This window comes from Rattus norvegicus, chromosome 2 (assembly GCF_036323735.1).
Source record: "Rattus norvegicus strain BN/NHsdMcwi chromosome 2, GRCr8, whole genome shotgun sequence".
Classification (NCBI taxonomy): domain Eukaryota; kingdom Metazoa; phylum Chordata; class Mammalia; order Rodentia; family Muridae; genus Rattus; species Rattus norvegicus.
In genome coordinates this window covers 18,561,184-18,579,405 of record NC_086020.1, presented here as the reverse complement: position 1 = coordinate 18,579,405, position 18,222 = coordinate 18,561,184, and the positions used below count along the sequence as shown (strand labels likewise).

Sequence of the window (18,222 nt, the reverse complement as noted above, 5' to 3'; positions counted from 1 at the left end):
ACAACTTTAGTTACCTCAATAAGTTGATTACGGAAACAAATCCCAAGAATCCGAGATCTGAACTCAGAAAACAGCTCAGGTTCTAAACACAGATGATAAGCTAGCTATCACTTGGTGGGGGAGCGCGCTCATTCAGACTACATTTCCCAAAATCCACCGGAACCGATATGGGGCCAGGTATTATCTAAACTACAAATCCCACAATCCTCGGAGCCCGCCAGTTGATTGCGTCCAGGAAGTCCGTGCTGTAGTTCCCATCTTCCCTTTCGGTCTTCTCGTTCCGGATAGCAAGGTCGTGAAGAAAGTAGGGTGAGGTGGTACGGTCATTTCTTCTGCCTTCCGTCTCTGCGACTCTCGGAGAACTTCCAGCAGCAGCATGTTGGGCCAGAGTATCCGGAGGTTCACCACCTCCGTGGTGCGTCGCAGCCACTATGAGGAGGGTCCGGGGAAGGTGAGTGAGGCCTGGCTGCTGAGAATCGCCACCCGCCTATCTCAGGGCCGGCCTAGAGCGTGTGGGGAGGGAAGTGCCTAGCCAGCCGACGCGCAGGCCCTCTGGTCCACATCCCCGTGAAGGCTGGGAAGCACAGCGCCTAGCTGCTGCCTCAGCACTGCCTGCCTGCCACCTCTTCCCAGAGCCAGGCCTGGAAGGTTAGGTTGGACCTGGGCGGCGTCAGAGATGAGCGAAGGTCATTGGAAACAAAAGAAAAGGGCTTGAGGCTGTGGGTTAGCCGATTAAACCTGCAGGCTACATTAGAAGCGGCCATCCTCAGCTAGGCAGCTTTATCCCCAAGTGTAAGTGAACCGAGTAATTAGTGGTTTCTGCCCCGCAGTTGTTAAGCGAGGCCTGGTAAAGGGAAGAGGGAGGATGTGGAATAGCTTACCAAGGAAAAAGGGAAACTGTAGTTGTGATTGATACTGCGCTGTTCTGAGTGGAGAATTTCTAATAACAACGAACTGGAATGGTGTGTTTATTTCTAAAGTTGCTACATTGGAGAGTAATTTTTTTTCAAATATTAAAAACAGAAGACCCTTACACTTACTAGGGCTTACCGACTGGTATTCAGAAAACCTGGGTGTTTATTTAAGATGTTCTGTCAAATGCACCTGATTATAAAACACGCGATTGCTCCTGCCCCCTTTATTAAAGTTCTAATGCTTTTGGCGAATGTCTTTGCTGCGTTTTCTCTTTCCTAACAGAATTTGCCGTTTTCAGTGGAAAACAAGTGGCGGTTACTGCTTATGATGACCGTGTACTTTGGATCTGGATTTGCTGCTCCTTTCTTTATAGTAAGGCACCAGCTACTTAAAAAATAAGGATATTTAATTCATCCCATTAACAGGTAATTATTGTTTCTAATTTTTCTACAACAGTAATTTTTGTTCTGTACCCTATACACTCCTACAACATAAAAGTGGATAGTTGTCTGCTGATTCCTGAAGGTGAGTATAAATGTATATTGTATAAATATTGGTAGAGGCAATTTGGGAAACCTATAAAAAAATAAGTTTTGGTCAGTAAAGGTCAGTATTTAACAAGTACTCCTTTACACGATCTGAACATCTGTGCAACACACCTGTAAGGTAAGTAATATTAAAACCCCATGGAAGACACACAGTTGATTGAGGTTCCATAGCTAATTGCACTGGTGTAGGCTTCCTACATGGGGTAATCTTGTTCTGTGTATCACACTTCATAATCAGTCTTGTGTCTTCTACTAAAAATAACTGAATCTTCTGGGATTAAAAATGCACTAGGGATATCCAACCTTTAACATTACCAAGTGTCATTGACATCCACAAAGTTGATGGGGAAGAAACCGTGAAGTGTTCTGGTGTTTCATTTCTACCAATGCTAGTGTCTGTTCTGCGGTATTAGTAAGTTAGTCTGCTGAAGTTGAGAAATAGTAAGTTCCTCCATGTCCACAGAAATGTTGCATAGTGATAGCCTAGATCCCTTCATATACATACAGGTTTATTGAGCGAAATTTATCCAGCATTTTGGTACATGTGATGAAGCAAATCAGTATGAATAAAATGATACTGTAAACGCTTTCTGATGTATCAAATTGGTAGATGATATGAAATTGTTGTAACCTGTAAAGTCAAGCTTCTAATGCCATTAATTTTGCTTTTATTTTGCAGAATGAAGAAAGTTTAAGAGATATGATCTGGAAATTGGATTAAACTCTTGAACTCTTATACTAGAAAAAAATGTAAATAAACTAATGATATAAATATTTAATGCCTCTTCTCTGCCATAAGGAATGTGATACTTATTACTTTTGTTTTATTGAGAACTGTGTATGGGGGTTGGAGTGATGGGTATACCATACTTACAGGCCAAACATAAGGCTTGGTTTTGTGTCCTGGAGGGCCCTGATGAAAAGCTGGCAAGCATAGTAGCCTGCCCTTAATCCCAGCACCCAGAAGGCATAGAATCCCTAGTCAAGCTGGTTAGCTAAGCTAGCTAGAATTAACAGTGACCTCTGGGTTCAGTGAAAGACCTTGCTTCAATGGGCAATAGAGGAAGATACCTGAGGTAACTATGGACTTCATGTGCATGCTCAAACGTGTGTTCCAAAATGAGGGTGCACATGCATGTGCATAAAAACAAATACATATGGTTTAGACATTACTATAATTTTACATTATTTGATTTCATTTAACTTGTTTCTTAAATCAGGAACATGTAGGTAACAATTTGAATATACAGGCTCATCCTAATTTAAAGGAATTTAAAAATAGCCTTTGGAGATAGAAGTTGGTTTCTTAGTGATTAATCATTTGAAGAACAAATAACAAGTTCTAGTGAATTGGGTACTTTGACTATTTTCTTTCTAGATTTGTAATGTAAAATTGAAGATTTTGTACCTGATGGTACTGCTAACCAATAAGTTGCTTAGAACAGGAGTAGAATAATTCCAAGGGAATATACCAACACATATAGCACAAATAATTTTTCAGCAGTATCCTGGGTGGGAAGTAAGAGAGAGTTCCCATTAGTAATTCTGTCAGTGAATATTATTTGTTAGCAGTAAAATACTTACTAGCACTTAAAATGCAATAGTGACTTTCTAAGGCTTTCTTGTTGGCAGGGAAAGGAGTAGCTACTGAATATTTTAGACCCTAGTTTCAGTGTTGGAATACCACCAATGGAAAAATAGAAAAAATAAACTTACAGAGGTTTTGACAAAAGAGTGTTTTCACTATTTTTGAACCATAATAGTATTTAAAACAAAAACATTAGGTCTGTAAAAATTGCTGCATTCTTAAAATAATTGAGACTACTTAGTCCAAAATATTGAATATGCCTAAGGACGATTGGAGGGAAGAATCCATCCATACCTGAAAGGATTCATGGCTTGAACAGTTAAAAGTCTTTAGCTCATATGATGCAGTTTAATGCATAGTACACTGTCTAACCTCCAAAGTCTACATTATACCATTTACAGTTGTATTTGAAAAAATGGTGAGGAGGCATACTCAGTAACTTAACATTAATTTCGCATACACTTGTGATTAGTATAATTGCCATTAGATGGCTTTAATAACTAAAATTAAGTTGACTTCAGAAAAAATTGCATTTCACTAGAAACAAGTAAACAGACTTGCAGTGTTTCTCAGACTCCACAACAGATATTAAGTGAGCAGGTAGTCTGGAAGAACAGAAGGAATGTAGATTTGGCATAAAGGCATGCATGGCTTAAAAAATAAAAATCAAACTCAGTATTAGCAAGGGGCTAAAGGTTTAAGTATGAGTATCAAAACTACTAGCTTGCGATAACAAGAAAATGTGGACTGGTATATGAGTATAGGGCCTGGCGTGCAAGCATGAGATTCCTAGAATCCATCCAAAGCCTACATGAAGGCTGCTCCCTGTAAAAGCTGAGGGAAGAGAATGCTGGCCAGAGAATAGATCCCTCGGGCTCTTGGAACAGCCAACCTACCTTTTTATTTTTGAATCTCAAGTTAGAGGCGTGTCTCAAAGTCTTGGCACCCACATTCATCCATACACAAGAATGAAAACATTTCTAGGATTTGGGTATAGAAAACTGAAATGGGGTGGGTAACTAAATGCATTATTGAAAGTGGTCCTAGAACTTTTGTACAAGAGTTATTTCCAACATGTGCCTGAGTTCATACTGTGAATGACACTTAAACCTTACCATGTCTTAAGGGGATGTGGTGTACTTTCATGTACTCTGATCCTCTTGAAAATAAAAATCCAGTATGAACCATACATAGCATTTAGTCACATCCCAGTAATTTCAGCCTCATGCTAGCACCTTGGCTCAGGGTTTCTGTATCACTCTAATGTCTTGATTTAGTTTGTCTCTGTAGAGGCCTTCCGTACTCCAAAACATTACACATTAAGTCTCCAACTGTTATCAATAGTTTTATAATAGCCATTTATTGAAATTATTCATTTCAGTGTGTGGGTATTCCATACAAATTTGTCATCTTTTGAGATCTAAGAGGTTTGTTCATGTATTTGATCTGTGGTGAATGAACATCTTAAGAGAATCAGAACCAGAAGTGATAACTCCCTTAAGAGACAAATTCACAGCTTTTGTATTTCAATGTGCCATAAGTAGAAATGTCCCCCAAAACTGAACTAGGGTCTCCCAAAATGAATTTATTGAAATCATTCAAATCTGGAAACAAAGGATTTTTACCAAAATGTAGCTTATGAGTGTATGGTTTATTCCATTTCACTTAATTTTCTTTGCCCGAACTTCACGGATGATAGAAAGATACATTGATTTATCTTCTGGCAGACAAAAGGTAGAGATTGATATTATTCTAAGAAAAGAACCTACAGCTTAATAGACTGGGGCATCACTGAAGCTCTCTGAGTTGCCAGCCCAAACAAAAGCCACAATAGAATTCTCTTCGAAGGAATGAGCCAGAGTGCAGTAGAAGACACCAAATGTCCTCTGACCTTTGTGTAGTTATCTACACTATACACATGTATACAAAATTTTAAAGTGAGTCCCTAAGGTTTCCCATAACTGAAATTCCTATGATTTTAGCTGTCAACACATCAAAATCTTTAAAAGTTTGATATATTAGCAAATTGTTCTCATAATTTGTATACAAAAAGGAAGAAAAACGTGCAATCTATGTTAATAAAGGGAAGGGTTTTTTAGAATAAGACAAAGCTGCTTTTGGATAGACTTGAGTTCATATTTAAATATGGGTTCAAGCAACCTGATCAGTCCCAGACTTACAGGTAGGTCCATAGGACTTTTTATAAATATGGGAGACACAAACTCTACCTTTGTTTTGGCAAAGGAAAAATAAGAACAGAACTGTTCAACAGGCTGTTGAAAGGCAATGCACTGTTCAGCTTCCTGATTCGGGAAGTAAGTCTCCACCAGTCTAGGTCTCTGAGAGAGAGTAGAGAGTAGGGCTTTTTGTTAAATATATGGAGGGAGCAAAGAACGCATTTGTTTATAAATCTATGGGGTTTCCTTTTAAGAGATCAGCTTCTTTACTTCTCTACTTCTGCAACACAGAATGTGGCAAATAGATCCCCAAGGCCATTTTTAATTTAAAGTAAGTATCTCTTATTACGTCTAAGGAAGCACAGCAGGCTAAATCAGAGATAGGAAAAACCTCTTAAACATTCTGTCTCTGAATAGGAATCAGAACCATGGAGGGTAAATAGCCTTGGACTTTCAAGGGGTTTTTGTTTCAGGTGCGGCTATTAGGATTTGCTACTCTTTCATTTTCACAGACCCTATTCGCTATTGGACCCCTTTATAAAAATTAGAAATATAAGTTCCTTTCTCATTGTGACAACGTCATAGCAGCGTACACTGGCTTTCTAATACTGTGATTTTTGGTATATTAGCAAACAATGCATATCTGTTTTGCTTTCCTCGGTAGTTACTTTAACTGAATTTTTCTGTTATTCCTTCAAAAATTTATGTCCATTCCCAAGTTTCTCTGATCCAGTGAAAGATGAAAGTTATCCAAGGTTTTAACAGGATTCTGTGTACTTTAGTATAAGCTTCGTGTGCCTTTTTTGCTGGAGTTAAAATGTGCTATCATAATAAATATTGGGTTTTCAACAAATAAATTTAGATAAATTGTGTTAAGGACAAATACTGATTTCAATAAAACTTCTAAGAAGATATAAACTGCCGAAGAAGGTTTCACACTCCTTCGTTGATTCCCAGAGAAAAGGCCACATGCTGATAATTTTATTGGATTCACATCTCAACCCTAACTTCTTTCACTTACTGTATGCCATTCATGTCCTTAGAGGCTCTATTCATATTAGCGAGAATTAGGCAATAACCTAAATATTCATCAATATGTGAGTAAATAATGAAAATATGAAATGTTTGTACAATAAAATACTCTTCGGGTGTTTGGAAACATAAAATTATGTAATTTACAGGTAAATGGATAAAACAAAGTAAAAAAGACAAATATTGCATGTTTTCTTTTATATGTGAATATTAGCTTTTAAACTTTTAGATATGTGTGTTTCAATCCCAACAATCACAGAGATCAGAAGCAAGGAAGGTAACTTCCAAGGAAGGGGAAATAGAATATAATTATAAAGAGATTAAGAAACTGGAGTAGGATTGAATGAGGAAGGAATAGGAGACAGAGTAAGAGGGAGATTGGGAGAGACAACTAGCATTAAAGCACTTGCGAATTTCCACATGTAAACCCAGTATTATAGATTCTACACATGTGTGAAAGGATTTAAGTGGAGTTCATATAATGGAAAGATGTCCCAACCATTATCACAGTGTGAGGAATGGGTTATATTTTGTTGAGTTGTTGAACAAAGGGGTCCTGTAGAATGACCTCCTCCAAACAACACAGACTTGCCACTACTTGGTTAACCTCCACAACATGAGGGTAAGGCCCTATTGCTTACTTTAATTTATTATAAAACAAGGAGTAGTTGAGTGGGTGTCCTACTATAAGCTTCAGGCCTACTGGCAAAATTTCATTGTGCTGAAGGTATTTTCAATGCTACTGAACAAACATCAGTCTTACACACCTGTAAACCCTGAAACTTGCAACAAAGACATGTCTCTGATATACTGGTGCAATAAAGGCATGAATGCTATGCGAGTCACTGACCACTTTTTAAAATTGTATTTAAGACTAATTCCTTTAAGTGGAACCTACACCTAACACTGCAAATGTGGCCAAGAATATGAAATTAAATGAAACATTTGTAAATACAGCAGAAAACATTCCTTGATTTAGAAACTAAACAACTAAAAACGAATAGAGAAGGGATTTTTTTTTTCCAAACAGAAAAAAGAAGTACAATAATCTTTGCAATTACAAGTTGGATAAGGGTAGATTTTCCTGATGGTAAAAGGACTGAGGGAATGGAGCAGACAAAAAAAAAAAGTAAACATTTATAGGCAGTGACCTTAAACATAAGCACAGACCAGTATAATAGAAAGTCAGATGCAGAGCATTGCCTCAATCCAGAAACCACCTTATGTGTCTTCTCAGAGAAGTCCCCCCTCCCAACCCCAGTACTGGTATGCTTATGTCACAATGGATTGACTTAATCTATTCCAGAAATTAGTTAGTATATAATTTTTATGTGTGGAATTTTCACTGAATAAGGAATGAAGAAATGGCCTGGTAGGAAAATTCCTTGCCATGCAAGTTTGAGGACAGGAGACAAGATACTTAAAATACATGCAAAACTAGAGAGACATGGAGGCTGCCTCTAACACTAGGATTAAGGAGGCTGAGACTTAGTATCCCAAGGGCAACTGGATAATGAGACTAGTTAGAATCAGAGACCACTGGGTTCAATAGGAGATTCTGCCTCACTAAAGTGCAGCATGTAGTGGTAAATACCGAAAAAGGATTTTGTTTCCCACGCTACGCTGGGCACCGGCAGGCCACATGGCAACAGCCGCATGTTCTCATCTCCATAGACTCTGAACCTTTGCTCTCAATACATTTCCACCTGACTAGCTAAGTTCCCTTGGCAGGTCACTACCACTCCAGCCCCACGCATCCAAATTCCGTGTGCCCCATACCTTTCTCTTGAATTCAGTTGAGTCATTGGATGAAGGAAAACACCACACAAACTAAATTTAGAATCAACCAGAAACTCAATCACTGGGCACAACTCCTAACATCCTAACTTTAAACCATACTAATTTAAATCTTCCTCTAATTGGGGCCTCTAGTTCATTATATCCTCTACCCCAAGCATTCTCCTCACCCAGTGATTCGTCCCCTGAAAGCTATATTCATTAGAGAAAGGTTCTTGCTACAGCAGAGAAATTGAGGAAGATACCCTACATTAATTCTGGGCTTACACATCCACCTGAATACACAAATACAAACATTTATACATGTGCACTCACACTTTTTTTTTTATAAGAAATACTTGAGTATTTCTTATATACATTTCGAGTGTTATTCCCTTTCCCGGTTTCCAGGCAAACATCCCCCTAATCCCTCCCCCTCCCCTTCTTTATGGGTGTTCCCCTCCCTATCCTCCCCCCATTGCCGCCCTCCCCCCAACAATCACGTTCACTGGGGGTTCAGTCTTAGTAGGACCCAGGGCTTCCCCTTCCACTGGTGCTCTTACTAGGATATTCATTGCTTCCTATGAGGTCAGAGTCCAGGGTCAGTCCATGTATAGTCTTTAGGTAGTGGCTTAGTCCCTGGAAGCTCTGGTTGCTTGGCATTGTTGTTCATATGGGGTCTCGAGCCCCTTCAAGCTCTTCCAGTTCTTTCTCTGATTCCTTCAACGGGGGTCCTATTCTCAATTCAGTGGTTTGCTGCTGGCATTCGCCTCTGTATTTGCTGTATTCTGGCTGTGTCTCTCAGGAGCGATCTACATCCGGCTCCTGTGTGCTTGCACTTCTTTGCTTCATCCATCTTGTCTAATTGGGTGGCTGTATATGTATGGGCCACATGTAGGGCATGCTCTGAATGGGTGTTACTTCAGTCTCTGTTTTAATCTTTGCCTCTCTATTCCCTGCCAAGGGTATTCTTGTTCCCATTTTAAAGAAGGAGTGAAGCATTCACATTTTGATCATCCATCTTGACTTTCATTTGTTCTAGGCATCGAGGGTAATTCAAGCATTTGGACTAATACCCACTTATCAATGAGTGCATACCATGTGTGTTTTTCTGTGATTGGGTTAGCTCACTCAGGATGATATTTTCCACTTCCAACCATTTGCCTACGAATTTCATAAAGTCGTTGTTTTTGATAGCTGAGTAATAATCCATTGTGTAGATGTACCACATTTTCTGTATCCATTCCTCTGTTGAAGGGCATCTGGGTTCTTTCCAGCTTCTGGCTATTAAAAATAAGGCTGCGATGAACATAGTGGAGCACGTGTCTTTTTTATATGTTGGGGTATCTTTTGGGTATATGCCCAAGAGAGGTATAGCTGGATCCTCAGGCAGTTCAATGTCCAATTTTCTGAGGAACCTCCAGACTGATTTCCAGAATGGTTGTACCAGTCTGCAATCCCACCAACAATTGAGGAGTGTTCCTCTTTCTCTGCATCCTCGCCAGCATCTGCTGTCACCTGAGTTTTTGATCTTAGCTATTCTCACTGGTGTGAGGTGAAATCTCAGGGTTGTTTTGATTTGAATTGCCCTTATGACTAAAGATGTTGAACATTTCTTTAGGTGTTTCTCAGCCATTTGGCATTCCTCAGCTGTGAATTCTTTGTTTACCTCTGAACACCATTTTTTAATAGGGCTATTTGTCTCCCTGTGGTCTAACTTCTTGAGTTCTCTGTATATTTTGGATATAAGGCCTCTATCTGTTGTAGGATTGGTAAAGATCTTTTCCCAATCTGTTGGTTGCCGTTTTGTCCTAACCACAGTGTCCTTTGCCTTACAGAAGTTTTGCAGTTTTATGAGATCCCATTTGTCGATTCTTGATCTTAGAGCATGAGCCATTGTTAATTTGTTCAGGAAATTTTTTCCAGTGCCCATGTGTTCCAGATGCTTCCCTAGTTTTTCTTCTATTAGTTTGAGTGTATCTGGTTTGATGTGGAGGTCCTTGATCCACTTGGACTTAAGCTTTGTACAGGGTGGTAAGCATGGTCGATCTGCATTCTTCTACATGTTGACCTCCAGTTGAACCAGCACCATTTGCTGAAAATGCTATCTTTTTTCCATTTGATGATTTTGGCTCCTTTGTCAAAAATCAAGTGCCCATACGTGTGTGGGTTCATTTCTGGGTCGTCAATTCTATTCCATTGGTCTATCTGTCTGTCTCTGTACCAATACCATGCAGTTTTTATCACTATTGCTCTGTAATACTGCTTGAGTTCAGGGATAGTGATTCCCCCTGAAATCCTTTTATTGTTGAGGATAGTTTTAGCTATCCTGGGTTTTCTGTTATTCCACATGATTTTTCAAATTGTTCTGTCTAACTCTTTGAAGAAATGGATTGGTATTTTGATGGGGATTGCATTGAATCTGTAGATCGCTTTTGGTAAAATGGCCATTTTTACTATATTAATCCTGCCAATCCATGAGCATGGGAGATCTTTACATCTTCTGAGGTCTTCTTCAATTTCTTTCTTCAGAGTCTTGAAGTTCTTATTGTACAGATCTTTTACTTGCTTGGTGAAAGTCACGCCAAGGTACTTTATATTATTTGGGTCTATTATGAAGGGTGTCGTTTCCCTAATTTCTTTCTCAGCTTGTTTCTCTTTTGTGTAGAGGAAGGCTACTGATTTATTTGAGTTAATTTTATACCCAGCCACTTTGCTGAAGTTGTTTATCAGCTTTAGTAGTTCTCTGGTGGAACTTTTGGGATCACGTAAATATACTATCATCTGCAAATAGTGATATTTTGACTTCTTCTTTTCTGATCTGTATCCCCTTGACCTCCGTCTGTTGTCTAATTGCTCAGGCTAGAACTTCAAGAACTATATTGAATAAGTAGGGAGAGAGTGGGCAGCCTTGTCTAGTCCCTGATTTTAGTGGGATTGCTTCAAGTTTCTCTCCATTTAGTTTAATGTTAGCAACTGGTTTGCTGTATATGGCTTTTAGTATGTTTAGGTATGGGCCTTGAATTCCAATTCTTTCCAGGAATTTTATCATGAAGTGGTGTTGAATTTTGTCAAATGCTTCTCAGCATCTAATGATATCACCATGTGGTTTTGTTCTTTCAGTTTGTTTATATAATGGATCACATTGATGGTTTTCCGTATATTAAACCATCCCTGCATGCCTCGGATGAAGCCTACTTGATCATGGTGGATGATTGTTTTGTTGTGCTCTTGGATTCGGTTTGCCAGAATTTTATTGAGTATTTTTGCGTCGATATTCATAAGGGAAATTGGTCTGAAGTTCTCTTTCTTTGTTGTGTCTTTGTGTGGTTTAGGTATAAGAGTAATTGTGGCTTCGTAGAAGGAATTCGGTAGTGCTCCATCTGTTTCAATTTTGTGGAATAGTTTGGATAATATTGGTTTGAGGTCTTCTATGAAGGTCTGATAGAATTCTGCACTAAACCCGTCTGGACCTGGGCTCTTTTTGGTTGGGAGACCTTTAATGACTGCTTCTATTTCCTTAGGAGTTATGCGGTTGTTTAACTGGTTTATCTGTTCCTGATGTACCTGGTATCTGTCTAGGAAATTGTCCATTTCCTGAAGATTTTCAAGTTTTGTTGAATATAGGCTTTTATAGTAAAAACTGATGATTTTTTGAATTTCCTCTGAATCTGTAGTTATGTGTCCCTTTTCATTTCTGATTTGTTAATTTGGACACACTCTCTGTGTCCTCTCATTAGTCTGGCTAAGAGTTTGTCTATCTTGTTGATTTTCTCAAAGAACCAACTTTTGGTTCTGTTGATTCTTTCTATGGTCCTTTTTGTTTCTACTTGGTTGATATCAGCTCTGAGTTTGATTATTTCCTGCCTTCTACTCCTCCTGGGTGTATTTGCTTCTTTTTGTTCTAGAGCTTTTAGGTGGTACACTAACAGTTAAACATCCAAAAAGTCTCAGCACAAAGATTTTTTTGCATATCAAATAACATCACTTCAGGAAATTTGAACATATGTACCACATCTTAACATTATCAAAGCATTTCACAAAGATAATCTTTTATCACAGGTACAACTGATGAACAAAGCAAAGTCTATGGAATGTGGGGCAAAGGAATGAACACCTTCACATAAAGGATAAAAGCTCAGAAATATCTTGGCTTCTATATTGGAAAAAGGCAAAGACAGAAAAAGAATGTTGTGTCATTTAAGCCAATAAACCAAGTATGTAATCTTTTTCCACCAATTAGTAAGAGTTTAATAAACGTTTTCAAAGTAAATTGAAAAGAAATATACCCCAGGAATAGAGGATGAATACTGAAGATATTCAAATAGAGTTTCAGAGAGCCTGAAGAGCCTGTTGGCTTAACTGAGTACACTGAGAGTAATAAATATGTTTCCGACAATAGGGAGAGCAAGTTGTTGATGTGACAACAACTTAAGGTCTAAAGTAGGCTGTAGTAAACCTTCAAGAAACAGTGGCCAGGAATAGCCATATGAGGTCTCTTACTTGGGTTTCTATTGCCATGATGAAAAATCATGACCAAAAAGCTACTTTGTGGGGAGATTAGTTGCCTTATACTTCAGTATTGATGCTCATAACCAAAGGAAGTCAAGAAAGAAACTCAAGGGGGACAAGAATCTGGAGATATAGAACCTAGGACCTAGCAGCACAAGGATGGCACCATCTACAATGGGATTGGCCCTCTACCAAGAAACATTAATTAAGAAAATTCCTTACAGGCCTACCCTACAACCCAATCTTATGGGGGCTTTTCCATAATTGATTTCCCCTTCTTCCAGATGGCTTTAGCTTGTGTCAAGTTAACATAGAACTATTTATCACATGAGGTTTTAATGGGGATAAAACATTGAAGAATGAAAGGTTAGATATTCAATATAAAAGTTATTTGTAAACAAGGAATAAGAAAACCATGCTTCTGTTGCTCCTAATTGGCCTGTTTTAGCAATGGTCTTGTTGGATCCGTGTAACTTATTATATTTTTTATTAATTCTTCTGCATTGAGTACATGTGAGAAATTAAAATTAAAAAAAGACTGGATTTTTATATTGTAACACGGATAAATTAAAGAGAGTAGAAAACTTTGAGAGACCAGTATGTGGAAAAGTGTTCTGTCTTCTCTGTCTCCACGGTTAATTTCATTCTAGCTTTAAAATCAAAGTGCCTCTATGCAATAAAATCCATGGAAAAGTCTTTGATGTCTTGAATACTTAGCACTTTCTCTGGCATTATAAAATAACTTTATAGGGCAGTTAATCAACTGACAGTAAGAGGCAGTACTCTACAGAGAGCTCATTTTAATATTTAATACAATGGATACTGAACTCCAAACTTGAAGCCAGTCCCATTTGCCTTCATAGTACATAGGATGTCAGTACTCCATCAAAACAGTTAACTATCAGTCAAAATGTGACATGCCCTGCTGAATCAGGGAATTGACAAAAGACAGGTCCATTCCATACAATATCTATTCAACTTTCATGTTTACAGTTCTGTTGCAGTCTCTGGGAAAAAAACACTAAAGGAAAAAGGATGATATTTCCTATCTCTCAGGAGAGAACAAAGCTCAGGTAAACACGGATGCTTGCACATGTCAAAGGAATACAAACTAAGGTATTGTAAATGCTGGGGAAAGGCTCAAGAAGCATAGGGAAAACATGATGGAGTGTGAATTCTAGAATATCTCAGACAATGTTTGGGAATTTTACATTCTGAGCCAGTAGATATTTGGTAAAAACATATATGTACATTATGTTAAACATATAGACACATCTAAATATATATAGGGGAATACAAATATGAATTATACAGTTGAATTTCCTTAAATTTGTTTCATTAATACTTGTTAAACATTTTATTTATATTATAGTTTGTTAAAGCAATGTGGAAAAAAATGATTATCTAGGGGTATAAATTAAATTCAAAGCATTAAGCTGTTAAATTCTAGGTGTTATGAAAACAACTTATTTCATCTGGTTTTAAAGTAATAATAGCCCAATAATTCAAATTAAGACTTTTGATTATAACAAAACTTTGTAACTCAGTGCCCTAGAGTCAAATCAACTGCCTATTTGCAAATGTGAAAAACTTCGCAAGCAGTAAGCTAAAGAAAGTTTTTTAAAAGCTAGGACTTCCTCCTGATCTCTATCTGCATCCAGAGCTGGGGCTGTCCCACAGGTCTCTGACCACAAACCTGCCAGCAGAGAGCTGGTCTGTCAGGAGCACTTTTCCTCCTAAGCCCACAGCTCGCAGATGGGACCACACTTTTTCTCCACTGACTGTCAAAAGAGAGACCCGCCTGGAGCGCACAGGGTGCAGGAGCTACAGAGCGTCCTAGGACAGGATCCTTCTGGTTTCCATCTGTACCCAGAGCAGGGGCTGTCCCATATCCCTCGGACCCAAAACCTGACTGCAGAGAGCTGATCAGCCAAGAGCGATCTCACTCCAAAGCCCACAGGTAGGACCACAATTTTTCTCCAACGACTATCCAAAAACAGACCCACCTAAAGCACACAGGAGCCTAGGACAGGACACTGCCAGTTTCCATTTGTACCCAGAGCTGGGTCTGATCCACAGTCCTCTGACCCAAAAACTGCCCTCTGAGAGCTTATGTGCCAGGAGCACTCTCACTCCTAATGTCACAGGCTCACAGGCTCACAGGCTCACAGGTTCACAGGCTCACAGGCTCACAGGCTCACAGGCTCACAGGCCCACAGGAGAGACAAGTTCCAATCAGAGACAGCAAGACCAACTAACATCAGAGATAACCAGATGGCCAGAGGCAAGCACAGGAACCTAAGCAACAGAAACCAAAACTACTTGGCATCATCAGAACGCAGTTCTTCTACCACAGCAAATACTGTTTGCTCCAACAAACTAGAAAAACATGATTTGGATGTAAAATCACACCTCAGGATGATGATAGAGGACTTTAAGAAGGACATAAATTACTACCTTAAAGAAATACAGGAGAGCACAGATAAACAAGTAGAAGCCCTTAAAGAAGAAACACAAAAATCCCTTAACAAAATAACAGGAAAGAACAACCAAACAGGTGAAGGAATTAAACAAAACCATCCAAGATCTAAGAATGGAAATAGAAACACTAAAGAAATCACAAAAGGAGACAAGACAGCCATGGAGATAGAAAACCTAGGAAAGACATAAAGAGTCATAGACCCAAGTATCACCAAAAGAATACAGGAGATAAAAAAGAGAATCTCAGGTGCAGAAGATACCATAGAAAATATTGACATGATGTCAAGGAAAACACAAAAAGCAAAAGGCTCCTAACCAAAAACATCGAGGAAATTTGCGACACAATGGGAAAACCAAACCTAAGGATATTAGGTATAAAAAAGAAAAAAAGATTTCCAAGTTAAAAGATCCAGTAAATATCTTCAACAAAAGTATAGAAGAAAACTTGCCTAACCTAAAATAAGAGATGCCCATAAACATACAAGAAGCCTTCAGAACTCCAAACACCAGTGTGATGGTTTGTATATGCTTGGCCCAGGGAGTGACACTATTAGAATGTGTGGCCTTGTTGGAGGAATTGTGCCCCTGGGCGGTGGGCTTGGAGACCCTCATCCTAGCTACCTAACAATGCTCAATCTGTTCCTGGCTTCCTTCTGGTGAAGATGTTCCTCAGTTCCTGCACCATACCTGCCTGAATGCTGCCATAAACCTCTGAACCAGTAAGCCACCCCAATTAAATATTGTCCTTTACAAAATGTATATTGATCATGGTGTCTGTTCACAGCAATAAAACCCTAACTAAAACAACCAGAAAAGAAATTGCTCCTATCACATAATAATTAAAACACCCAATGCACAAAACAAAGAATGAATATTAAAAGCAGTAAGGGTAAAAGGTCAAGTAACATATAAAGGCAGACCTATCATAACTACATGAGACTTCTCACCAGGGACTATGAAAGCCAGAAGATGCTGGGCAGATGTCATATAGACCCTAAGAGAACACAAATGCCAGCCCAGGCTACTATATTCAGCAAAATCTCAATTAACATAGGTGGAAAAAAGAACATATTCCATAAAAAAAAGCCAAATTTATACAATATCTTTCTATAAATCCAGCTCTATAAAGGATTATAAATGGAAAGCTCCAATACAAGGAGAGAAACTATGCCCTAGAAAAAGCAAGAAATTAATCTTCTTTCAACAAACCTAAAAGAAGATACCCACAAAAATATAATTCTGCCTCTAACAACAAAAATTACAGGAAACAACAATCACTATTCCTTAACATCTCTTAACATCAATGGACTAAATTCCCCAATAAAAAGACACAGACTAACAAACTGGATACATAAACAGGACCCAGCATTTTGCTGCATACAGGAAACATATCTCAGAGACAAAGACAGACACTACCTAAGAGTAAAAAGCTGGGAAAGATTTTTCCAAGCAAATGAAGACCCCCAAAAAAAGCTGGAGTAGCCATTCTAATATGGAATAAAATCAGCTATCAACCCAAAGTTATCAAAAAAGATGAGGAATGACACTTCGTACTCTTCATAGGAAAAATCTATGAAAATTAACTCTCAATTCTGCACATTGCACCTCATACAATAATAGTAGGAGAATTCAACACCCCACTCTCATCGATGGACAGATCATGGGAAGAGTCACAGAGAAGCTAACAGAAGTAATGAACCAAATGGTTTTAACAGATATCTATAGAACATTTCATCCTAAAACAAAAGAATATAGCTTCTTATCAGCACCGCAAGGTACCTTCTCCAAAACTGACCATTTAATTGGTCACAAAGCAGGTCTCAATAAATATAAGGAGATTTAAATTATCCCATGCATTCTAAAAATTCACCATGTAGTAAGGCTGGTCTTCAATAACAAAACAAAACAAAACAAAACCCACATACATATAGAAGCTGAACAATGCTCTACTCAATGACAATTTGGTAGAGAGAGAGAGAGAGAGAGAGAGAGAGAGAGAGAGAGAGAGAGAGAGAAATTAAAGAATTTTTAGGATTTAATGAAAATGAAGGCACAACATATCCAAACTTATGTGATACAATGAAAGTTGTGCTAAGATGAAAATTCATAGCTCTGAGTACCTCCAAAAAAAAAAAAATGGCATTAACTGCCGGACAACACACGTGAAAGCTCTAGAACAAAAAGAAGCAAAATCACCCAAAAGTATTAGAAGGCAGGAAATAATCAAACTTGTGACTGAAATCAACCAAGCAGAAACAAAGAGAACTATACAAAAAAAAATCAACAAAATCAGGAGCTGGTTCTTTGAGAAAATCAACAAGATAGATAAACACTTAGCCAGACTAACAAGATGGCACAGATAAGCGCTTACCTAGGAAGCGCAAGGCCCTGGGTTCGGTCCCCAGCTCCGAAAAAAAGAACCAAAAAAAAAAAAAAAAAAAAAAAAAGATGGCACAGATAGAGTATCTAAATTAACAAAATCAGAAATGAAAAGGGAGATATAGCAACAGAAACTAAGGAAATTGAAAAAATTACCAGATCCTACTACCAAAGGCTATATTCAACAAACCTGGAAAATCTCGAGGGAATGGATATTTTTCTAGACAGATACCAGAAACCAAAGTTAAATCATATAAACATCTAAACTGTCCCATAAACCCTAAAGAAGTAAATGAAGTCAGTAAAATTCTCTCAACCAAAAAAGGCCCGGGACCAGATGGAATTAGTACAGAATTCTATCAGATCTTCAAAGAGAAACTAATACCGATAGTCTTAAAACTATTTCCACAATGGGGTTGGGGATTTAGCTCAGTGGTAGAGCACTTGCCTAGAAAGCGCAAGGCCCTGGGTTTGGTCCCCAGCTTCGAAAAAAAGAAAAAAGAAAAAAAAAAAAAACTATTTCCACAAAATACAAACAAAAGGAGCATTACCCAATTCACTCTTTGAAGCCACAATTATGCTTATATCTAAACCACACAAAGACTCTACAAAGAAAGAGAACTTAATACCAATTTACCTTATGAGTATCAATAAAAAATACTCAATAAAACTCTCCCAAACCAAATCCAAGAACATACTAAAATGATCATTCACCATGACCAAGTAAGCTTCATCCCAGGAATGCAAACATGGTTCAATAAATGGAAATCCATCAACATAATCCACTGTATAAACAAACTCAAGGAAAAAAAAA

General features: G+C 38.2%; 1 protein-coding gene and 1 non-coding gene across 2 annotated transcripts; both read left to right on the top strand.

Moving 5' to 3' along the window:
* The first annotated feature begins 235 nt into the window (after window positions 1-235).
* Cox7c (cytochrome c oxidase subunit 7C) lies at window positions 236-2,261 on the top strand. The gene is made up of 3 exons (NM_001134705.1): window positions 236-451; window positions 1,198-1,340; window positions 2,143-2,261. The coding sequence occupies exons 1-2, from the start codon at window positions 377-379 to the stop codon at window positions 1,312-1,314; spliced, it is 192 nt and encodes a 63-aa protein (NP_001128177.1). The 5' UTR covers window positions 236-376; the 3' UTR covers window positions 1,315-1,340; window positions 2,143-2,261.
* On the top strand, window positions 2,002-2,061 carry LOC252890 (Z39 small nucleolar RNA). The gene has a single exon (NR_002705.1). It is a non-coding gene; the product is annotated as a Z39 small nucleolar RNA (small nuclear RNA).
* Window positions 2,262-18,222: the final 15,961 nt, after the last annotated feature.

Bases quoted from the DNA above. Each gene is read 5' to 3' on its own strand.
- Cox7c (NM_001134705.1), top strand. From the start codon at position 377: ATGTTGGGCCAGAGTATCCGGAGGTTCACCACCTCCGTGGTGCGTCGC. The intron at 452-1,197 runs GTGAGTGAGGCC...CTTTCCTAACAG, and splicing joins ATGAGGAGGGTCCGGGGAAG to AATTTGCCGTTTTCAGTGGA.